Consider the following 23,394-nt stretch of genomic DNA (forward strand, 5'->3'; position numbering starts at 1 on the left):
GCTTCTGTCTAAACATGCCAACTTTCAAAGAATTTTTCAATCAAAACGCTATTAGTCTCGAGAAAATGAAGAACATTTATATGTTTTTTCTAATAACGATTTCATCGATCGTTAAATTATGCTACGTTCAATCGTCAACATCCGGATGGAGCTCAACAGTGAGACCGTCAAGGGGCGGAATTTGGCCCAAACCAAAGCACGTTGTGAGTTATCACGATCACGGCTACATGCTCCTCAGAACAGACTTTTTCCGATTTAAAGTGAGAAGTAGTTTCAAATTAATTTCAAGGAGATAATGATTTCTTATCGCAGACAGTTCAATACTCGTGTGACATTTTGGAGGAAGCCTTGCAAAGGTACTTCCGGTACCTGGTATTAGAACGAGTTGAGTCGAAAATTAAGGGATCAAACTTTTCTGAACCCAGAGGCTACTTGGACGTTTTGGAAGTCGTACTTATGGTGCCTTGCGAGGAGACCCCGTATTTGGTAATGGACGAACATTGTGAGTAAATATAAAAAAAAAAAAAACAGAGATTGCAACAGACTTTACTGCTATTTTTGATTAAAAAAAAAACTGATAAAAGGGGTGTATGATAAGAAAAGAAGTTGTTTGTTTGTACCATAAAATCCAATTGAACGATAATTACAGCGACATATTTACTTTGAAAATTTACTGTTTTTTATTACATTATTAAATTATTTTTTTCAAGATGAATTAAGAATTGACAGTCCTGATGTTCCCTATGGAGGAAAGTTAATTTCCCATTCTGTTTGGGGCATTTTACGCGGATTAGAGACTTTTTCCCAACTCGCGGCGCCCTCGTTGGACGGTTCAGCAGTATGACTTTATTACTATTATTTTTTTTTTAAATTAATGTACATATCAATTGCTTTAAAGCTCCATTTAAATAGCTGCCTGATTTCCGATTTTCCTCGATTTCCGCACCGCGGGCTCATGATTGACACATCTCGGCACTTCCTGCCGCTGCCAACAATATTCAAATTAATCGACGGAATGGAAGCCAGCAAACTCAACACCCTCCACTGGCACATTGTCGACGATCAGTCTTTCCCTTATCGGAGCAGTCGTTTCACAAAACTGAGGTTGTACAAAAAATAAAATATATTTATATTTGCCTCTTATTGAATAAAAATTGCAGCGATTTTGGTGCATACAACCCTTTGACACACGTCTATTCCAAAAATAATGTCAAAAGAGTGATTGATTATTCGCGGAGCCGCGGAATTAGAGTAATTGCCGAATTTAATTCTCCAGGTATAAGCAAAAGTGTTCTACGTAACAACAAGAAAAAGTGAGAGATAAAATTTGAATTGAAGGTCACAGCAGATCGTGGGGAAAAGCGTATCCTGAATTGCTGACTGAGTGCTTTGGTGATAATGGACAACCGGATGGCACATTAGGACCAATGAACCCTATACATAATTTCACTTATCAGTTGATGGATGGAATTTTAACCGAAGTGGCGGAGCTATTTCCTGACGCTTATATCCACCTTGGTGGAAGTGAAGTTAAAACAGATTGCTGGTAAAAAAAATTTAAAAGACTATGACATACGAATATTTTTTTCTAATATTTCAATAATAGGGAAAGCAACCCTGAAATAAGAGATTTCTTGAACCTTAATGGCATACCTGGAGAGTTTGTAAAATTGGAAGGAATTTTCATGGACAACCTTAATGAAATAATTCAAAATTTGACAAAAAATCCTTTGGTTTGGCAGGAAATATTTGACAATAAAGCTGCTAAAATCAGCCCGGAAACAATAATTCACGTCTGGAAAAATGATTTCATTTCTGAAATGCAAAAAGTAAGCCAATTAATTTTTTTACGTGATTAAATTAAAAATTTTCAGCTTAAAATTTAGTTATGAATTAAAAATTTAATTTAATCATTAAAAGGTTACAGCAGAAGGCCACTTTGCAGTTCTTTCGTCCTGTTGGCATTTGGACAACCTGAGCTCAGGTGGCGACTGGGAAGACTTTTACAAGTGCGAGCCTCTCGACTTTGAAGGGACGAGCGAACAAAAACGATTGGTAATTGGAGGCGAAGCGTGCATGTGGGGAGAATTTGTGGACACCAACAATGTAATTCAGAGGGTTTTCCCGAGGGCGAGTGCGGCGGCCGAGAGACTTTGGAGCGACCCTTCAATCATTGATCTTGAAAACGCGTATGCGAGATTAGAAGAATTTCGGTGTCGCTTGGTTCGGCGAGGAGTACACGCACAGCCGCCAAATGGGCCTGGTTATTGTCCAGGAGAATTTATTTTTGATTAATTGACTTTTCAATAAATGGCTTAAATTAATCTCGGAGGGTTTAAATCCACTTTAAAGAAGGGTTTATATATAATTTTATCAATATCAAAAGATAATATTTTTAGGTGCGTCGCTTATCTTTTGAGAAACTATATAAAAGATTTAATAACTCTTTCACGTTTGTAACCGATCGTCGCAATGAGGGCGTTAACTGTTGTATTTCTGGTGGCAATTGCTGTTGGGGTTGGTGCTCAGGATGAGCCACAGACCAGGGGAATCGGCAAGGAATGGGGTCCGTGGGTCTGGCCGACCAGGGGCGAAGTTTGGCCCAAACCAAGGAGCATCGTCAACTACCACAACCAGGGCTATATGGCGGTCAGGACCAACATTTTCCGATTTAACGTAAGAAAAAATTATTAAAAAAAAAAATCAAACTTTAATTGATTTTAAACAATAAGATTGTAAGCAACACTTGTGATATTCTGGACGACGCACTTTTGAGGTACTACAGGTACCTGGTGCTGGAGCGCGAGGCCGCTTGGACGGCACGTGCTTATGACAGAATCAAGTCAAACAAAATCATGACTGGTGAGGATCCAATCGATCCTAGAGCTACTTTCAGAGGAAATTTGGACGCACTTGATATTGAACTGGCCAACCCTTGCGAAGTTCTGCCCTACCAGGGAATGGATGAGAGCTGTAAAATTTATAAATTTAAATTCTGATAAATTTTCTGAGGCAGTTAAAAAAAAAATATAAAAAAAAATAGCGATCGTAAATTTAAAAACCAACATATCCAGTTTTACATAATCTTTCCGATTTCTTTATCTCATGGAAACGCACTAATTGCTTTTGATAGACGAGCTGAAAATCGACACGCCTGACTTGCCTTTCGCCGGACGATTGATTAGCCAAACGATTTGGGGTATTTTGAGGGGCTTGGAGACTTTCGTCCAATTGGCAGCGCCATCCCAAGATGGATCAGCGGTATTGAATCAATGAAGACGAAACTAAATAAAATCCTAATTATGACAAAATAGCTGCACATGAATTGCACGCATATTACCGACTACCCCCGTTTCCCGTACCGCGGCTTGATGATCGACTCTGTGCGCCACTTTTTGCCAATGCCCACCATGTACAAACTGATCGACGGCATGGAGGCTAGCAAACTCAACACCATGCACTGGCATCTCGTCGACGACCAGGCCTTCCCCTACCAAAGCAAACTTTACCCTGAGCTCAGGTAGATAATCTGATAATGCAGAAAATTAAAATAAAATCCAATATTTTTGTTATAAAATATATAAAGTATTTAACTTTTAGTGAGAAGGGTGCGTACAACCCCTTTTCGCACGTCTACACACAGAACGACGTAAAGGCTGTGATCGAGTACTGCCGCCTGAGAGGAATCCGCGTCATTCCCGAGTTCGACTCGCCAGGACACACCAGGGCGTGGGGAAATTCGCACCCCGAGCTGCTGGCCACGTGCTACGGATCGGATGGACAGCCCGACGGAAGTCTTGGACCTTTGGACCCTTCCAAGGAAACCACCTTCCAGTTTGTCAACAACCTCTTCAGCGAGGTATCCCAACTCTTTCCCGAGAGGTATTTCCACCTTGGAGGAGACGAGGTCAACTACACCTGCTGGTATTAACAATATTTCCGAACTTTTTGTTAAAAAAATGATTATTCTCATTTTTTTTTAAAGGGCGAGCAACACTGATATTAACGACTACATGGCCTCCATTGGCATTGCTGGAGACTACGCTAAACTTGAGGGCGTTTATGTAGACAGGGCAATCGAAATAGTCCGCAACCTGAATTTGAAGCCCATGGTGTGGCAGGAGGTTTTTGACAACGGTGGATCTTCCATCGATAGTGAAACAGTCGTGCACGTTTAGAAAGTTGGCGATTTCCTGGGTGAACTCGCCAATGTAACACTTGTGTAGTTATATTTATGTGAGTTAAAAAAAATTATTGTTATAGGTCACGTCAGCTGGCCACGTCGCTCTTTTGTCCTCCTGCTGGTACTTGGACCACCTGAAGACTGGTGGAAACTGGAAGGAGTTGTACAACTGCGAGCCTCACGATTTCCCTGGCACCACCGAACAGAAGAATTTGGTGCTTGGTGGAGAGGCGTGCATGTGGTCCGAGTATGTGGACTACAACACAGTCGAGACCAGGGTGTACCCAAGGGCAAGTGCCATGGCCGAGCGTTTGTGGAGCGACGTGACTCAGACAGACAACGCGGAGGCTGCGAGGAGACTCGAAGAGTTCAGGTGCAGGCTGGTGCGCAGGGGCATCAGGGCTCAGCCAGCCAACGGGCCCGGCTACTGTCCTGGAGAGGTCTTTTGATGATTCAATTACAAATAGAGAACAAACTTAATTACAAAAAAATTGGTTTTCATTATTTCTCCAAACCTTGATTTGGTTTGGTTATTGAGAAAATAACCATAATAGATCTTCAATAATACATTTATTAATTAAAAATATACATTCCTGAGCATCAAATCCACCCGTACTGCTAGTGATCAGAATTTAGGTTCAATCCTTGCCTTGAGGATTCGAGGGGAAAGAAGGAATCCTTCCTCGCAACATCAAAGCAAACAATCTACAATGCACTTAATCGCGGGCCTCGCAGACCCACAATTAACACAGAAATGCCCATTTTTAACATGTGTGTGTGTGTGTCTCTATGTGTGTGTTTGTTGACAAAAATTTCTTTCTCGCTACGTAGATAATTGAATATAGTATGTATGCATCCATAATTTTATAAATTCCATGCCTAGGCTACTAAAAAATCAATAATAGTTGTACTTGTATCAAAGAGGAGTCAGTTGTTTGCTGGCTTGACAAAGTGTAGTGGTTTAATTCATGTGCTTGGAAGAACACGAGGGTTTTGCTAAGTCTGCCTTGGTACAAGTACAAAGAGTGCTTCCTGGTTGCGCCTATTGATTTTTGTTTCGTAATAATTATTACTGGAGTAATTACACACGTAGTTTGTATATTATAGAATAGCTGACAGAAACAAACTGCTTACTTTCGACTTGTCAGCTGAAAATATATAAAAATTTGTTCCCTCATCTTGGTAAGGAATCATAGATTAATTACTATTATCATTATGTATGTATTTATGTATGTCTCTCATAAAATATAAATCAAGTGGGTACAACAGATATCTTTCTTTCTCATTGTGTGCTCCAAGGTGTGTTCACTGTTGGGCACACAATAAACTCAAAAAATCAACAATATGTATGTATAACAGTGCTTTGGGTTGTTTCTATATCTTTGGCTGCCGCTTCAATAAGCCTCTGTTGCTCTTTACACCAAGAGCAAACCCGTGTGTCGAATGTGTTTTACTCGGGGGCAGCCGCGAACACGTGAAAATTTGTTTGGCATTGATCAAAATAATTTGAGAAGGGGCGAGCAAGCAGCTGTGAAAATAGTACAAATCGAACAACATGTCTTACGTAGCTAGCAGTTGGTTAGTGTAATTGTTTAGATTTACGATACTTGCAGTAATTTTTTCCATTAGAGCTCATGTATGTGTATTAATGCATCTGATAGAACAAGACAAGAAACTAGACGGACCTTATTATCTTCTCCCCTTCTTGGCAAAAATAGTGTTTTCCTCCTCTTGTGGTACAGAGTAAAAAATTGATGCTCTCGTCGCTGCTATTTTCACTAAGCGCAGTCAGTCCGTGAATCATTCTAGCAGTCATTAATTGTAAGGCACTCCGTGGGCACATTACAAATTACATGGCAGGATGAGAAGCCAAATTTTTCGAACCGGAAGGGCCCAACCAAAATTCGCGTTGGGCCACCGATTTCTGCTCTAATGGTATAATAAGCGTACAAATACAACTCTTTTATCAAACAACCGAGGCTCTTTCTCGGAAGTGCCTCTCAACTGGTAAAATAAAGTAGCACCTTATCGTTATTAAATCCACTAACTAAACTAATGAAACTTACATCCTAGCATAGATTGTTTTTCCTTCTATCTCTTTCTTGACTTTTATCACCGAATGAATCGGAGTTTCAAGTCAACTCAATAATAATTGCGAATGGTGGTGACAATGATTAGTTTGATATTCTTCTGTCAGTTGCTGTTTGTGTTGATTTCCCTGCCAAGAGTCGCTGTGTTTTTGTTTCAGGTAGATCTTATTTGGCATTGAGAGATGATTTTGATGGATGATGCTGGGGCAGAGATCTTGCTTGCCAACCTTGAATTTGAAATTTTTCCCAATCACGAACGTGAAAAACTTAACTACATAGAAGAAGCAAGTTATTAAGGGGCAACACTCACTTAGTCTTTTAAGCTTTGGCCACTGGCCTCTGTTGCTGCTGGCCCTTGTTGGGGTACTTGCGGTAGCCGCCGCCACCTCCGCCAACTTGGCCGCTGCCGGGACCTCCGTACGAGTTGCCACCACCCTGGTGGCCATAGCCGTTGCCGTAGAAGTGCATGTTAGGGTAGTGACCCCCTCTGCCCATCGGCGCAGGGTACATGTACCCTCCTCGGCCACCACCAGGCATCATGTTGTCATACGCCTGGCCATAGTAGGGAGGCATGGCGCCTTGAGGATAGGCACCGTAATCTATTCCAACAAAAATTAAACAGAATGAATTAGTTCCAGAATACACGCAGACTAGGTTCGCGCATCAAACATTCAAATCAATTTCGATCTTTCCAAAGCGTTCTGATTGGGTGTAATTTTACATGTACCTTATCATACGAGCTGAAACAACAATCAAATTAAGATTTCATTGTTGCAATGGGCGAACCTTGCTCAGTAAAAATAATTTAATAATTCTACAATTTGTTAGCCAAATTTCCCTTTATTAGTTTTTTTGCGGGCGTGTATGATATAAATAGATTGATCGAATACTTTCTGATACTTACGGGGCATCATTCTCTTTTGAGGACCATTTTCAACATCCCTGAGGGATTTCTTTGTGTTGAGGGTAAGTCCGTTGAGCTCGTGCTTTGTGGAGACTAGAAGAATAAAATTAATACCAAGGTTGGGTATAAAGATAGAGAAACTTACAAACAATTTTATCCACAGCATCAGAGTCGTCAAAGTAGACAAAGCAATAAGGTCTCTTGGTGTTGGTCTCCTTGTTAATCGACCAGTAGATTTTCTCAATGTTTCCAAACTGCTTGAAATAGTCTTTGATCGAGTCTTCTGTCACCGCATCGTCTTTCAGTCCTCCTACATACAAAGTCTTTGTCGTTGAAGCAATATCAGGTGATTGTTGCAGCTGAAATTTATTTATTTATTATTTATAAAGTCATTTAGGAGTGTGCAGGATTAAAAACTTACTCCTTTGGGAATTGACCTCTTGGTGGTAATCTGTTTTGATTCCATCTGGTGCGGTCTCGCTGCTTGTGCTGCATCGACATTTTCCTTGTTGGCAAATGTAATGAACCCAAATCGACGCGACCTTTGAATTGATGATTGTTAAAAAACGAAAATTGCTTAAAATTTCAATTCTTACTCTTTGGTTCCTGGATCACGGGCAATAGAGGCCTCAGTTACTTGTCCAAATTTGGAGAAGTAGTCTCGGAGATTCTCTTCATTGGTCGAGGCAGGCAAGCTGGCAATAAAAAGCTTGCAGGCTGCCTCTTCGATCGCCTCTGGAGAGATGGGCGCATTTTGTCTCTGGTCACGAGGGGATTTTCGGTAACCTTGCTGTCCTTGGTTTGGAGCCGCTGCCATTGTGTATGTGTTTTGTACTCTAGAATGAACACAGAAAAGAGAAATTTTTAAAATTGTTGGTGGCGTATGCTGAAAACAAATCATTTTTACATGAAGCAGTACGGATTCATTTCAAATCATTATGTTGATAATGCAATTTGCAGGAAAAGATGGTCGCTGCATATTTTTGTATTGCAAATCTTACAAGTTTGACCACTCAGCTAACTCAATTAAAAAGTTAAACTGATCAAGGGAGTGGTCAGTGTGACTTTGCATGCGATAGTTGCACAAGACCAACAAAAATAGACCGATTGCAGTACATAATTATGTACGTGCAACATGGGCTATGTACATAGAGGACAGTGGGGCGGATGCACTCGTTCAAGCTCGGCTGCTTGTGACCGACCATGCGGCCCAAAAAGCGACCTCCAAACTGCTCTAATTACGGCCAAACCGATAATGAGTGATTGAGTTTCAAGCAACTTCAGTTGTAAAAGACTTCAACGCCTCAGAAATCCCAAAATGACGACAAATTAGAGCAGTCTGACCATTTTAAAGTGCGATTATCGCGAAAATGTGCTCGTGCAGCGTGCGCTGGGTCAAAGTTTTGCACTCTAATCGAAGCTTTTGCCTTGGCTAATCTCTAAAAATTGCATTCCAGGAGTATCTTAATTCTCACCAAAATCAACGGTGGTTAGTTTTTGGCACGAAAATCACTGTTTTTCCGGGAAATTTCTAGTTTCACAGCAACGATCACGCCGGTTCCCCCTGAATGATGTGCGATGTGGATATGGAGTGCCAACTTGATGGATAACACTTTTGAGAAAAACATCCATTTTCCCCCCTTCCCTGTGACCGATGAGCTTTATTCAGTTGGCAATATTGATTTTATTCTATGGATGGTGAATCTTTGTTGATCATTAACATGTGCCGGGTGTAAATTCTCACAAATTTATTGAATTTGAATTTATGGTAATTAAAAATAATAGATCTATTTTTATTTTTGTGCATTTTACATCGTCATTTTAATTTTTTATGTAATTTTTCAGCTCATCTCTAATCTAATACCTCTGAAAATTACATAACCGACTTAACCGAGATTGAAAAATAATGTCGGAGGACGTCAAAGCTTTTTTGTATGGCTGGTGTGGGAAACGCAAAACCACGCCAGAATATGACATTCGACCCACTGGTACGTAATTTAATACTAAACAAAAATATTCACTATTTTCAGACATGCCAATAAAAATTGAATTCTTAAATTTCAAATCCTGTTACCAGGGCCGAAACACAGGCAACGATTTCTTTGTGAGGTCCGAGTCAGCGGCTTTGATTATGTAGGCGTTGGAAACTCTGGTAACAAGAAGGACTCGCAAGCTAATGCTGCCAATGATTTTGTCCAATTTTTGATTCGCCAAGGACACTTAAACTCGGCAGATGTTCCTGAAGGGGTTGGTTTCTGCTGTTCATAATTTTTTCTTGTCTTTAATCATACTCTTTTTAATCAGACTTTGAGCGGCCCTGCTCCTGCTCCTCCGCCAGGCCCAATGGGCATGGGTGGTGGAAGCTACAACAAGCCTGTTTTCCAAGAGGGGATGGGCCCCAATGATTTAGGAGAGGCCTACAGACCCATCAAACGTGAAAGAGGAGGGTTTAATTTTGAAGCCCAAAGAGAGGCAGAGGCCAAAAGCATGGCGGAAGCGGAGGACGTGGATATCAACGCTTCCATTCACGGAAACTGGACCGTTGAGAACGCAAAGTCCAAGCTGCATCAATACATGCAAATGAACAGGATTCAGGCTGATTATAAATACAGACCAGTTGGTCCTGATCACAACAGGTTCCAAATTTGAATCAATTACCATAATTTATGTTTATAATAATTTATAAAAGTAATTCTATTAGATGATCATGAGCAGAAAATAAAATTAAATGTCAAATATATCAGCAATAGGCAAAGTGAGAATTTCACTCTGACTTTTACTGTGCAAAAAAATGCTGATTATGCTGGAAAAGTTAAAATTTCCACTTTTCTTGCATAAGTACACTCAATCCAACATGAAAATGTAGAAAAACGCTGAAATTTTGTAGCAAGTCAAAAAAATAAAAACTTATAATTTCTGCGTTTCTCTACAGGGTTGTGAGAACCTGATAAGAAATGGTTTCTACGTACTGTCAGCTCATGTTCATCTCAATAGGCTCTATTTAAAAAGTAACAAAAGTTATTTGCGGTTTTACTTAACACGTGTTAATTACATGTTTTTTCCCCCCAATATGATAGGAGCTTTCTTGCAGAGATGGGATTTTTCGTAAAGGAACTTGGACGGCGTATGTTTAATAATCGTTTTCTTTGTCTTCAACTAAAAATATTTAATTTATTTTATCTAGCAATTAGTGCACATGAAACTGGATCTACCAAGCAGACTGCTTCCAAGAGTTGCGCTCTATCCTTGGTCAGGCAACTTTTCCATCTGGGTGTCATCGAGCCATTTAGTGGCACTCTAAAGAAAAACAGAGATGCTGAACAAATGAAGCCATTCCCAGTTGCTTTGGCCCCGGAGTTGGAAAGCCAGATTATGGACACCCTGAATGACCTGGGCATCACTCCGATACCAATTGTAAGTATGAAATTAATTAAAACAAGGAGAGGAGCAGCAACTCCAGCTGTTAAACTGACTCATGGTATTGATATTGAAAGTGTGGATTGGACAAACCAGAGTGGTGCCGGCACAGAAATTAACATTGATTCTTATGGGGCATAGAAATCTGTTGTCCAATCCACCTTCTAATATCTATATGCAACGCCTACAATATTCATTGCATTGCCGTCCCTACAAGAATTTTTTTAAAATTTAAGTCTGTAATACAGTTCATTGTTGATTTTGTGGAATATTTTTCTTTTATTGTTATTATTAAAACAAAACAAAAATAGTAATGAAACAATATTCTAAAATAATCTTAAAATTATTGATAAAAATGTTGAAAAATTAAATCTTCTTACCTTTTTAATCAAAAAAATTTTTGTTATATTTTTTACATAATTTTTACTATTTTTTTTTTTAATTTTGCACTGATTGCTTATATAGACTACCATTATCTTTATGTGCTCTGTTTGGGTAAACAAGATGTGATTACATACCCTGGTCACTATGTACCAAGGCAATTTAGTAGTAACATTAATTCCTTTTAATAATTTATTTATTTTTTTTAATTTCACATGAACCCCTTGTGAAGTAAAGGGGCTTCCAAAAATTGCACCTCACAGAAGTGGATGCGGGGTTAATTTGTATGGTGTCAGCAAATATGCCCTCACTAACCGTTCACTGGACATTTAGCTCCCCATGACAAGGAAGGGTTATATCTGGGGTTGATAAATTGTGTACTATTTGCGAACCATAATGTAATACGTCTAGGTCTGTTCTGAATTATGATTACCTTTATTTTACAATTTAAAATTAAAAAACTTCAAACATGAACAAACTTGCACTTAAATTTTTAAATTATATTGAAATGATCAATTTGCCAATGAAAGATTGGAATTATTTTCCTTTGTGGTTTTTGGTCCAAATTTTTTGGTCAAGTTTTTAAGTGACATCTAGTGGCCAAATCAGGAACTTAAGTTCTATAACCATGTGAAATTTTTTAATAATGCAAATTAGTAAACTTAATAATACTTTACAGCCTGAGCAAATAGAGGCACCAGTGTCCCTTGTAGCTGCTCAACACATTGATGACTTTGTTCAGCCATCTAAATCGCAGCCATCTGGAGTGGTGTCATGGTCACCACCCACTTCAAATTGGAATGCTTGGACTGGATGCAACTTTGAAGAAGGAGACCACTTTTTAAATGTACAAAATTATTTTGAATAATATTCCATTTGATTGCGATTTGATTAATTTGTGAATTACGTTATAAACACTCCTGTTGTCATTAATAGGCTGATCTGGAGCAAGTTAGTGAAGATCTGCTCCGAGCTCACCGAGAGAAGGCGCAATCCGACCCTGACTACCAAAGTCGCTCTAAGGACCGTGAAACCCTCCCTGTTGCCAACCAACGCAAACTGATCATGGAGGCCATCAATGAAAATCCTGTCATTATCATCAGAGGCAATACTGGCTGTGGCAAAACAACTCAGGTTTGCCAGTACATCCTGGACGATTATGTCCAATCGGGACAAGGCGCCTATTGCAACATTGTGGTCACCCAGCCGAGGAGGATTTCAGCTGTGTCAGTGTCTGACAGGGTTGCTTATGAGAGGAACGAACAACTTGGCATGAGCACTGGCTACAGTGTTCGGTTTGAATCTTGCCTGCCTAGACCCTATGGTGGCATTCTCTTCTGTACTGTGGGTACGGAAACATACTAAATACTAACTAAATCACGCCAAGTTAGGCATCAAATAATAATGACAGTGATTGAGTTGCTCTCACTGATCGTTGATCGTTAACATTTTTGCAAAAAGACAAAACTTAATTTTAATGCTTATAAGTTTCTGCGATGCTAAATTAATTCTGTTTTAGGTGTATTGTTGAGGAAGTTGGAAAATGGCTTGCGCGGAGTGTCTCACGTCATTGTGGATGAAATTCACGAAAGAGATGTCAATTCTGACTTCATTCTTGTGATTTTGCGTGACATGGTGCACTCTTTTCCTGACCTTCGAATCATTCTCATGTCAGCTACGATTGATACTTCACTCTTTAGCAACTACTTCAACAACTGTCCTGTAGTTGAGGTTCCTGGAAGGGCCTTCCCTGTGCAAGGTATTACATAAATTTATAATTATAAATGCAAATTATAATGGTAAAATTTTTCCACAGAGTATTTCCTGGAAGATGCTGTACGAATGCTTAATTTCGTGCCTTCGGCTGAGTCGAGGAAGAGGAGTCGAGACAAAGACAAGGAGGAGGGTGTTGGAAATGATGACGACGATGAAAATTTGAACAGGAAAATTTCCGATGATTATCCAGTCCCTGTGCGCAATGCCATGGCTCAGCTTAGTGAGAAGGAGATCAACTTTGAGCTAATTGAGAAAATCCTTGACTACATCAAAGGCCTTGCAATTCCCGGAGCAGTACTGGTCTTCTTACCAGGGTGGAACTTGATTTTCACCCTCCTGCGCCACTTGCAGCAGCACCCAGTGTACGGAGGCAACAATTATTGCATTTTGCCCCTGCACTCTCAGCTCCCTCGTGAAGATCAGCGGCGGGTCTTTGACTCTGTTCCTCCTAATGTCATGAAAGTAAGATAGCTTACCTAAATTTGCTTAAAAGATTATTTTATGCCATATTTTGCTAAAATATAGATCATTCTTGCGACAAACATTGCTGAAACTTCAATCACAATCAACGATGTTGTGTTCGTCATTGACAGTTGCAAAGCAAAAATGAAACTGTTCACTTCTCACAACAATATGACTCACTATGCCACAGTGTGGGCCTCAAAATCCAACCTTGAGCAGCGCAAAGGTCGAGCAGGACGTGTTCGACCTGGATTTTGCTTCCACCTCTGCAGCCGAGTATGATTTTTTTTTTAATTTTTCACATTCTTTTTTAAAATTTGCCATTCAAATTTGTTCCATTATGGAATAATAAATTATAATAAATATTTTATTTTAGGCAAGACATGAGAAACTTGAAGAGCACATGACGCCAGAGATGTTCAGAACACCCCTGCATGAACTGGCGCTTTCCATCAAATTGCTTCGTCTTGGAAGCATCAGCCACTTTTTGAGCAAAGCTCTAGAGCCACCACCTCTCGATGCTGTAATTGAAGCTCAAGTTCTTCTGAAAGGTATATTAATCATTTTAATAATATTTAGCACAATAATCTTACTTTAAATTTAAGAAATGAAATGCTTGGATTCCAATGACGAGTTGACTCCCCTGGGACGCATTTTGGCTAAGCTGCCAATTGAGCCTCGTCTCGGCAAGATGTTGGTGCTTGGCTGCATGTTTAAGTGCGGAGATGCACTTTTCACTATTGCAGCCAACAGCTCTACATTCCCAGAAGTATTTGCAGTTGGTAAAAATGATGATTATTTAAAACTGACTGATAAAAAATTTAATGAAGGTTTGGACCAAAGACGTCTGACCTACCAGCAGAGAGCATTTGCGGGAGTGAGGCACTCTGACCACATTGCAATGCTGAATGCATTTTACTGCTGGGAAGACGCACGAATGAATGGAGAAGAAGCAGAAATGCGTTTCTGCGACTCAAAAATGCTCTCTGTTCCAACGCTGAGAGTGACCTGGGAGGCAAAGAACCAACTGCGTGACCTCATGAACAGCATTGGATTCCCTGAGGAGACAATGGTGCCTCAAGTCTACAACTACACAGGACCCGACTCGAAATTGGACATGGTGGTTGCACTCCTTAGCATGGGTCTCTATCCCAACGTATGTTGCCACAAGGACAAGCGCAAAGTCCTCACTACAGAGTCCAAGGCTGCACTCATCCACAAGACTTCTGTCAACTGCTCAAAATTTGAGCAGAACTTCCCATACCCATTCTTTGTTTTTGGTGAAAAGGTATTATTACTTAAATATACAGGCCCGTAATTGAATTTAATCATTTTCAGGTGCGCACAAGGGCTGTTTCCTGCAAACAGACTACTATGGTTAGCCCCATATACTTGCTTCTCTTTGGATCCAGGAAAGTGGAGTTTGTTGACAAAGTGATTCGTCTTGACAACTGGTAAGATTAGCATTAAATACACTTGATCAGTTTTATTGTGTGTTTTTCTAGGATTAATCTTGAGATGAAACCTGAGATAGCTGCGGCTATTGTTGCATTGAGACCGGCCCTTGAAAGTTTGGTCATGAAGGCAGCCGAAACGCCTGAAGGAGTTACAGAGCTTTCGCCTCAGGATGACAAACTGGTAAACACAATCAGAAACTTGTGCAAAGTCAATTCTGGTCGGCACGAGATGGAGCAAGTTTCAATGTCAGGGTAAGTACCTGTGAATTTTGTATCCAATTTTTGTCAATAATTTTTAATTCTGAGCAGTTTCAACTCCCGACGACCTCCACGTGGCCACTCTTTGGGCTTCGGTCAAGACGGTCCGTCTCCTCCAAAAATGATGAGAGGAGGAGGAAACTTTGAAGGTAGAGGTTCTGGAAACTTTGAAAGCAGAGGGGGTGGAAGTTTTGAGAGTCGAGGAGGAGGATTCAATGAAGGACGTGGATTTGGAGACGGGGGAAGCTTCAGAGGACGTGGAGGAGGTTATGGCGGTGGATATAGAGGAAATGGTTTTCAAGGAGGAAGGGGTGGCTTCAGAGGAGGCAGTGGCGGAGGCTTTAGAGGTGGCTTCAGAGGAGGCAGAGGTGGGGGCTTCAGAGGTAAATCATAATTAAAGTGGAGCAAAATTATAAAATTAAACTTTGTCTTATGAATTAGGAGGCTACCAAGGAGGGTATGGAAGTGGAAGCAACAGTGGTTACTAAGGATTTTTTTTAATTAGCAGATACAACATAATATGGACCTTGCGTGAATTTTCGATCTCTTGATATTTAGAATGTATATCTCAAATCAGAACTCATTTTTCTGATTTATGGTAGCAAATTAAGTAAATATTGAATTTTTGTCATTTTGCATGTGTATTTGAAAAATAAAATACCTCAGTGACTTCAGCAATAATGCGTTTTCTCAAAACTTTACACCAAAAAATACATCGAAATTTCTTGTCCCTGACTTCCTGTTTTTTTTTTTATCATTGTTCTATATACTATGATTAATAAGCACATGATTTGCTGAGTTTGCTCCTTAGTGAATCTCTATTTGCCCCCACTCTTTTTATGTCACAATTTCCGCGAATGGTTGTCGCTACAAGGGTAAAATCGGGAAGTAGGTGGTGCTGCGATCGCTGTGACGCGCACTTTCCCCGCTCAGAAACTAAAAAAAGAGGCAAGTAACAAGTAAGTGGGATTGGATCTCGTTGTCGAGCGGACATTTTCTTATCCCGGCGAGTTGTTAATTCAAGCAGTTATTGGAGTTACTCAACCCTTTGCTCGAGTCGGAAAGGTAAAATAACGCAACAATTTGATTGATTAATTTTTGTACTACATCTTGAACGTAAAAATTTTGATCTGAAACAACGGAAAATGGCAAAATTTGCTGCGGCGTCACCCGCCGAGCCCCGCTCATTGAAATCGCGTTGCAGGAAGGGCGTCCCCTTTTCGACTTGGCTGATTTTTTCGCCTAGAGTCTCTAATCGACATGTTTTGCCGCTCTTTAATTGGTTTTCATTAATTTCAGTGACCATGGCGAGTCACCAGTACTCGCTGCGGTGGAATAATTACGTGAAGCATGTGTCAACTGCCTTCGAGGCGTTGCGCTGTGACCGCGACCTCGTTGACGTCACTCTGAGCTGCGAAGGCAAGAAAATTCCTGCCCACAAAATGCTGCTCTCAGCCTGCAGTTCCTACTTCAAAAGCCTCTTCAAGGTACAAAACAATAATTTTGATTTTTAGTCTTGATTTTAAATTTTTTCCTCCCCCATTTTAGGAAAATCCTTGCCAGCACCCCGTCATCATTTTCAGAAATGTTGCATTTGACGATCTCATGGCCCTGGTGGACTTCATGTACAAAGGAGAGGTGAATGTGGAACAGGAGCAGTTGGCCTCCTTTCTGAACACGGCCGAACTCCTGGAGGTCCAAGGGCTCACAAATAGCGGCAAGGATGTCGAAAAATCCAAAACGACTGTTGAAGAGGTGCAGTTTTGAAAACTATATAGCTTGAATCAAACAAAGGTTTTTTTCTGAATTTTAGGAGAAGACTGTTAAAAATGATGATGTACAACCAGAGATAGCTGGTGTATCATTGCCATACACTGCCCCATTTAATGAATCATCACAACCCTCCCCTTCAACCTCTTCTACTACTACTCTCAGGAAGAGAAGGAGAACATCACCTGCCAGGACTGAAGATGAGTCTCAACCAAAAAGTAAATTGATTAAATTGTGTGTGTTTCAATAGGTAATGTTGTTTTTATTTCAGTTCAAGCAGTTGATGAGCCTGTGATAGCAGATATTGAGCATGTGCCTTTGAAAACAGAACCTGAGTTCGAGCACATAGAGCTCCAACCAGATGACTCTGTTGATGATGAAGACCTGGCTGCTAGTGGAATTGGACTTGAATCAAGTAGATTTTTTGGTAAAATTTAATTCAGAATATGATTAAAATTATTTGAATTGCAGGTGATATGGACAACTTTGTAATGGCTGGACCATCAAATGACAGTTTGGGAGAAGATAAAGGTAGGCACCCATCCACTTTTTTTACCAGGGTGTGTTTTATTATTCCATACAAATTGGTTGTTGCTTGATTTGTTTCAAAATTCAGATCATTTTCCCTTAAATTTGCAATGTTTTATGCCTGGAGCTTTGGATTTTTGAAGCTGATCACGGGTGTAGATTGATTTTTGCAGCCTTTCAAATCTATTTAACAACGCGTTAGGGCTTAGGTTTTGTCTTTAGGCAGGCTTAGCAGTTTGTTAGTGCTGCATTAGCAATCTGTACCTTCTGCTTTGGCTGGGGTACTAGTAATTCTCCAACTTCAGGAGTGAAACGTTGCAAAGTGCCATGTCAAAATAAAACGCACCCGTTCAATTCTTTATTAGTAGTTAGTCTGCATTGGTGGTTGGAATTAAAATGACAGAAATGGGATTAGCCCACTCGCGGGATAGGCGAAAATAATTCGCGCGACTGAAGCTTTACAACATATTTAAGATATAAAGCGTTAGGACTTAAAATGCACAACAATATTTTACAGCTCTTTTTGACATTAAAAGTTTTTTTTTAACTAAACACTACTATCTATTAAAGAATAATTTAACGGAATTTTTGAATTTTTTGAAGTTAGTGAAGTTTATTTTACCTATTATGATTCAAACGACGGTCTAGTGACAATTTCATTATTGTTCACAGAGGAAGAAATTGACAATGATGAAAAGAGCAACGAAAGTTTCTTCGTGGTAGACGTGCTAAAAGTGGTTGAAAAGAACGAATGCAGGCAAAATAAATATTGCTGTAGTGCTTGCGATCGGCGATTCTCCACTTTTTCCAATTGTGAAAGTCACTTGCGAACGCACCTAGGCAAAGCGACGTGCCCTATTTGCTTCAAAAGTTTTGTGCAAAACGGCGATATGATGAGGCACAAAGTTGCTCATGAGGGCGAAACTCAGTGCGATAAATGCAAAAAGATTTACAGCTCTAAACGATCACTGCAAAGACACATGTTGAAGTGCACAGGCGTGAAAATTCTGAAATGGAGCAGACGGAGACCTAGAAGACCTGATATTGTTTTGATTAAAAAAGAAAACATAGGCGGAGCCTGCGATGGCGAATAGATTTAAAACTTTTTTGAACCGATTTAAATTTTTAAATTCCTACTTCGCAAATAGAAAGATGTTTTAAGCTATGAGTGATTGAAAGCAGTTTCCAAAGAGACGTGCATTACTGTTCTGATCTGTTCTTGAATTTTAAACATTTTAACTGCCCTTCACTGAAGTTGACTAAAGGCCCAATTTAGAGGAACTAAAAATTAAAGGTGAGGAACTAAAAATTAAAGGTCTTTCATAATTCAAACGATGATAAGTGACGATTTCATTATATTGTTCATAGAGGAAGAGAATGAAAAGAGAACGAAAGTTAGTGCAAGTGCTTTAAGTGATTGTAAAGGGCAATAATAAGTTGAGTATTGCTGCAGTGCCTGTGACTGGAAATTCTCCACTTTTTCCGTCTGCGAAACTCACTTGCACTCGATCTGCCCTATTTGCTCCAAAGATTTTGTCCAAAACGCCGACATGATGAGACGCACAGTTGCTCATGATGGGGAGACGCAGTGCGATAAATTTAACGCTAAAATATTTGCAGCACTATATGAACTATGCAAAGACATGCTGAAGTGCACAGGCGTGAAAGTTATGAACTGCCGCAGGCGGAAACCTAAAAACCTGAAATGTTTTTGATCAAAAAATTAAAAGTAAAAAATTGTTCCCTTGAAAAGTCAGTGAGCTTCATTTACAATTTTTATTAAAATTCTAGCCTTGCAAAGAATCATCATTGGAACTGACAGTTATTTTTGTATTAATTATTTTCAGAGGGACCACGCTCTGAAAATGCACATTTTGAGCTAAGAGTGATTAAAAGAGGTTTCAGAAGATATTGCTGCAGTGCTTGTGATCGCGAGTTTTCAAGCGTGTCATACTGCAGAGCGCATTTGAACACGCACAGAGGCCTAAAAACTAATGCCAGTTGCCCTGTTTGCTTTAAGATCTTCTCCCGACACAATGACATGTTGAGGCATAAAGCTTCTCACGATGGGAAAACTCGGTGCAAATTTTGCAAGCGGGTTTTTGCCACCCCGCGTTACCTTCAAGTACATTATGAAATTTGCAAATCGGCACCCCAAAATTAAATTTAAAGTCAATTTCATTATTGAATGGGTAAATGTTGCGAAAATCACTTGGCAGTGATTTCAATAATACGAGAATGTATAAGTCTTTAAATAAATAAAATCGTGTAAAGAATATAATTATTCACTATCATTTATATCAAACGCTCAAGCAAAATGAAAGGTTCAATGTTGTTTGCAGAAGTGCTCGAAGTGATCCAAAAAGGCCCTGGCCGATATTGCTGCAGTGCCTGTAGCCGCGAATTTACTCACAGAGCGTCATGCCATTCACACTTGGAAGTGCACAGGGGCAAAACGGTCTGCCCGATTTGCTTCAAAGTTTTCTCGCGCCTCTACGACATGCAAAATCACAAAGCGGCTCACAACGGAGAAACCCAATGCAGTGCTTGCAAAAAAGTTTTGGGCTCTCATTTCAGCCTTGCTAGACATAAGAGAAAATGCCCAGTTCTGAATAAGGATCAGACCCAAAGAGTCGTTCAGACACGGAAACATTAATACTCGAAGTTGGTTAAAAAAAAAATTTTCAGTTGGGTTCTAAAGCTTTTGTCTCAAAATGGAAATTACAAATTTGAGAAGTTTTATTTAAAGAATTAAGTAAGGAAAAGTATCAAGACAAAAATTGTTCCAATAGAATAACCTTGCTCTACTAAAAACGAGGAAAAGAATTTTGTCTGAAAGTGTCTCCTTTTGTGACGTTGCAGGCGGGCAAACAATTACCCTGGTGCTGCCGACGGGCGTTATCAGTTCTATGGGTCCGCGGCCGCGACGCACGGGGCAAGCGTACATTCACATAATCGCCGATGCGGGCAAGTTCACTTGCAGCATTTGCGGCAAGTCGTTCGCGCACCGCGGCTCATGTTGGACGCACACGCGCGTCCACTTAGGCGAGACGACGTGCGGCGTGTGCAACCGCGTGTTCGCCAGCACCAACAGCCTGCGCAACCACTTAGAGACACACAAAGCGGCCACTGGAAAGTGAATGTGTTTTTGCTTGCAGGCCCGGCCAAACTCACTAACGCGATTTGGCGCACGGACGATGAGCAGTTCATGTGCACCTTCTGCAACAGAACTTTCAAACACTACGCGACGTGCTGGTCGCACGTGCACTTTCACGTCGGCGCCACGCGCTGCCCCGTGTGCAGCAAGACGTGCGCCAACAAAAACCAGCTGAACAAACACATGGACACGCACTTTGGCCGCACCACGTGCCACTTGTGCGGAAAAAGCTTCAGCACTAAACAGTACCTCCCACAGCATCTTGAGAGTGTCCACAAAATCGGCGCGAATCCGTCAAGTTCCTGTTAGATTTTAAAAACTTACGCTAAATGTGAATGATTTGGAGATAAAGACGCAAGGCCCTGATGTGAGATGTGTTGCAGGCCTGCCCGAGTTCCAGGCGAGCCAATTTGCGGTTGACGCGCCGCCGGGCACGAAAGTTAGACTGATCAAGCGCGGCGGCCTTTTCATGTGCAGTGTGTGTGGACAAACTTTCAAACACCGCAGCACCTGCAACTCGCATTTGTACTTCCACCTCGGCCACACCACTTGCGAAGAGTGTGGCAAAGTTTTCCGCTTTAGACGAAACTTCTTGCGTCATCTGAAAACGCATCAATTTGCGTTGATTTGAGCATGTGATTGAAATAAATTAACTAGTTATATGTCAAAAAGGATCATTTTTTACAAATCATAAATCCACTAACAGTTTTGAGTTGCAAAAAAATTCAAAATATTGGCTTACATCAAACTCTAACTTAAACGCGTGTATCCAATGATGTGCGACTTATTTAGAATCTCCCCGATTTAACTTAGATTACAATACAAAGCAGCATTTCAGAAACAATTTCAAACCAACATCGGCACAGAAGATTCCAAATTTAGATAGGAGAGAGATTTTTATAAAAACAAAATTGGGCTATTTATAAGCTGTCAATTAATTGATTGAAATAGTTTTAAACAAAACCTTTGAAAATTTAGTATGCAAGGAATGTGACTGACTTACAGTTATTGCCCATTTTAAAATCAGTCATGGAATAAATGGAATTAAAAATGGGACTTAACGTGGTGGCTGAAAATTGGCACTCATGAAATAACAAAAAGACCGAGAATGGATCATTTGGCATCATTGGTTTCTTTTAATTGCAGGTCACTTTATGATGGACCCGCACAACTTTGTGAAAGCCACCTACTCAAATCAGTATGATTCGCATTCGGACGAAACTAAAGTCAACATCATAAAGCGGCCGAATAACAGGTTCGAGTGTGGCTGGTGCCGCAAGGTGTTCAGCCACTACCGCACATGCCGCTCGCACACGCACGTGCACCTCGGCAACACAACTTGCAAAATTTGCGGCAAAACGTTCAACTACCGCCACCACCTGAATGAGCACAGCAAAGTGCACATGGCCAAAACGAGGTGCGCCGAGTGCGGAAAGAGCTTCAGCACCATTCACAATCTCACCAGGCACATGCAGACGGCGCACAAAAAGTCGTCGAGTGCCAGGAAAAAGCAAAAGTGAACGCACATAACATAAAAAAAGGTGGAGAATAAAACAGCGGAACAATGAACGCACGTCCGTGGTGTTGGCACTGATTTTATTTTTTAATTTTAAAATGATGGATGTTGAAGGAGCTAATAAAAATAAATCAAATGTTTCTTTTTACAGAATGAAAAAAGTCTAATTTTTCCTATCTTAAATGAATAAAAATTGAACAAATGACGCTGCTTGATTTTAAAATTCAGTGAATTTAATTCAAACAAAGTTAAATTCAAGTTAATTCATTTTGATAGAATAGGAATGAACTTAATTGCACCAAAATAGCATATTTTGCCATAAGCTTTTTTATCTAGGCCAATTTGAGCTGTCTGAAAGAATGTTTTGACAACAGCTAATAAAAATTTTTGAAATGAAACGTTGATAAACTTCGGTCATCTACATATAAGATTTCCTGTTTTTTGAACAGTTTCCTTAGTGGTCTGTGGCCTAGCAGTATGAGTAATTTTAAAGCTCTAGGCTTTGATTAAATTTAAAATAACAAAGTAAGTAATGACAGGCTTGGACTGAAATGATTAAAATGGTGGTGTTCATTCACGTTTCAGAACTTTCGGCCAAAAAAGTCTGTGCAATCCAACAAAGCGACGGCAAATTTGCATGCAGCAAGTGCAAAAAGACGTTCAAACATTACCGCACATGTCAATCGCACATGTACGCCCACATGGGCAAAACCACCTGTCCCGTGTGCGGCAAGTTCTTCTCGTACATGAGCGACTGCAAAAAACACGAGCGTTTGCACTACGATTCGACCTCATCCGTGTGCAGTGTCTGCAAAAAAGTTTTCGGTAGCAAGGCAGCGCTCGTAAGGCACCAGCAATACATGCACGGTATCTTCAATGTCAGTTTGGGCAGCGAAAAGTCCAGCCAAGTGAAATGAGCAAGAGTTTTTGGAACATTTAATGAAAGAGTTGTGAAAATGCAGCTTCGCCTGAAAATGAATTAAAATGAGTTAAATAATTTATATAAATGTCAATGATTATCAATGCTCATGGTGATGGAACTAATAAAAATAAATCAGGTTTTTTTTAGTGTTCGAACAATGATTTCCTTATCAGTATTGGGAATATAGCAAAAATGCTGAAATTATTTATTTCGGAAATGGTGGAAAAGTTTTGAACCCACTGAAAATTTTCTAGGCATACAGATGCCCGGAGGAATCGGCCCTGCCATGGTCTGTTGCAAAGCGTGCAAGCAGTTTTTCGGATCGCAAGACGAATTGTGGGAACACGCGACGCGGTCAGACAACCACAGTCATCTGCTGTGCCACCAATGCCAAAAAATATTTGTCTCCAAATACACGTTGGAGCGGCACAACAATTTGCATTTGGCCGAAATTAAGTGCGAAATATGCGGACAAGTTTTTGATAGGGTGGCGTATCTGGAGAGGCACACAAGAACGCGCCACACAATAAATTTTTGAAAATGAGCCGTGGAGACGTTGCAAGTGATGTGATT

At 40.3% G+C, this 23,394-nt stretch overlaps 4 protein-coding genes and 1 non-coding gene across 57 annotated transcripts in view; 3 read left to right on the forward strand and 2 right to left on the reverse strand.

Annotated features, from left to right (window-relative positions):
- Positions 1-52: 52 nt before the first annotated feature.
- On the forward strand, positions 53-4,665 carry LOC132203301 (uncharacterized). The gene is made up of 15 exons (XM_059630968.1): positions 53-260; positions 313-502; positions 711-838; positions 899-1,104; positions 1,161-1,288; positions 1,339-1,546; positions 1,607-1,829; positions 1,921-2,283; positions 2,461-2,676; positions 2,733-2,973; positions 3,134-3,261; positions 3,315-3,520; positions 3,601-3,924; positions 3,986-4,172; positions 4,264-4,665. Exons 1-15 carry the CDS (start codon positions 66-68, stop codon positions 4,630-4,632), a joined length of 3,312 nt encoding a protein of 1,103 aa, XP_059486951.1. The 5' UTR covers positions 53-65; the 3' UTR covers positions 4,633-4,665.
- A 69-nt stretch (positions 4,666-4,734) lies between these two features.
- LOC132202995 (heterogeneous nuclear ribonucleoprotein A1-like) lies at positions 4,735-8,800 on the reverse strand. 2 transcript variants are annotated; one of them, XM_059630401.1, is made up of 7 exons: positions 8,653-8,800; positions 7,774-8,013; positions 7,599-7,719; positions 7,323-7,536; positions 7,178-7,270; positions 6,584-6,872; positions 4,735-6,500 (listed from the first exon to the last, which is right to left on the reverse strand). In XM_059630401.1, exons 2-6 carry the CDS (start codon positions 7,992-7,994, stop codon positions 6,592-6,594), a joined length of 930 nt encoding a protein of 309 aa, XP_059486384.1. In that variant the 5' UTR covers positions 7,995-8,013; positions 8,653-8,800; the 3' UTR covers positions 4,735-6,500; positions 6,584-6,591. The 2 variants fall into 2 exon arrangements, with proteins under 2 accessions (XP_059486384.1, XP_059486383.1); XM_059630400.1 differs by lacking the exon at positions 8,653-8,800 and adding an exon at positions 8,085-8,247.
- LOC132202994 (dosage compensation regulator) lies at positions 8,288-15,599 on the forward strand. 3 transcript variants are annotated; one of them, XM_059630398.1, is made up of 18 exons: positions 8,299-8,945; positions 9,023-9,165; positions 9,255-9,424; positions 9,482-9,813; positions 10,255-10,301; positions 10,362-10,591; positions 11,655-11,822; positions 11,912-12,323; positions 12,495-12,734; positions 12,792-13,213; positions 13,277-13,489; positions 13,590-13,764; positions 13,819-13,995; positions 14,044-14,501; positions 14,552-14,667; positions 14,719-14,922; positions 14,980-15,311; positions 15,370-15,599. In XM_059630398.1, exons 2-18 carry the CDS (start codon positions 9,084-9,086, stop codon positions 15,414-15,416), a joined length of 3,825 nt encoding a protein of 1,274 aa, XP_059486381.1. In that variant the 5' UTR covers positions 8,299-8,945; positions 9,023-9,083; the 3' UTR covers positions 15,417-15,599. The 3 variants fall into 3 exon arrangements, with proteins under 3 accessions (XP_059486380.1, XP_059486381.1, XP_059486382.1); XM_059630397.1 differs by having other exon boundaries at positions 8,288-8,945; positions 13,819-14,501; XM_059630399.1 differs by lacking the exons at positions 8,299-8,945; positions 9,023-9,165; positions 9,255-9,424 and adding an exon at positions 10,110-10,185 and having other exon boundaries at positions 9,674-9,813; positions 13,819-14,501.
- Positions 11,215-11,328, reverse strand: LOC132203805 (U4atac minor spliceosomal RNA). The gene has a single exon (XR_009442466.1). It is a non-coding gene; the product is annotated as a U4atac minor spliceosomal RNA (small nuclear RNA).
- A 257-nt stretch (positions 15,600-15,856) lies between the features above and the next one.
- The window catches only part of LOC132203795 (zinc finger and BTB domain-containing protein 7A-like), a 59,881-nt gene continuing 52,343 nt past the window's right edge, over positions 15,857-23,394 (forward strand). For 42 of the 50 annotated variants that reach the window (XM_059631831.1, XM_059631835.1, XM_059631830.1 and 39 more), the window contains exons 1-6: positions 15,857-15,993; positions 16,228-16,415; positions 16,477-16,683; positions 16,742-16,916; positions 16,970-17,113; positions 17,170-17,229. In XM_059631831.1, the coding sequence (XP_059487814.1) occupies positions 16,233-16,415; positions 16,477-16,683; positions 16,742-16,916; positions 16,970-17,113; positions 17,170-17,229 (769 nt within the window). In that variant the 5' untranslated portion in view covers positions 15,857-15,993; positions 16,228-16,232. The other 8 variants (XM_059631863.1, XM_059631834.1, XM_059631822.1 and 5 more) reach the window with 8 other exon arrangements.

This window comes from Neocloeon triangulifer, unplaced genomic scaffold (assembly GCF_031216515.1).
Source record: "Neocloeon triangulifer isolate White Clay Creek 2 clone unplaced genomic scaffold, ASM3121651v1 ptg000017l, whole genome shotgun sequence".
NCBI classification, from domain to species: Eukaryota; Metazoa; Arthropoda; class Insecta; order Ephemeroptera; family Baetidae; genus Neocloeon; species Neocloeon triangulifer.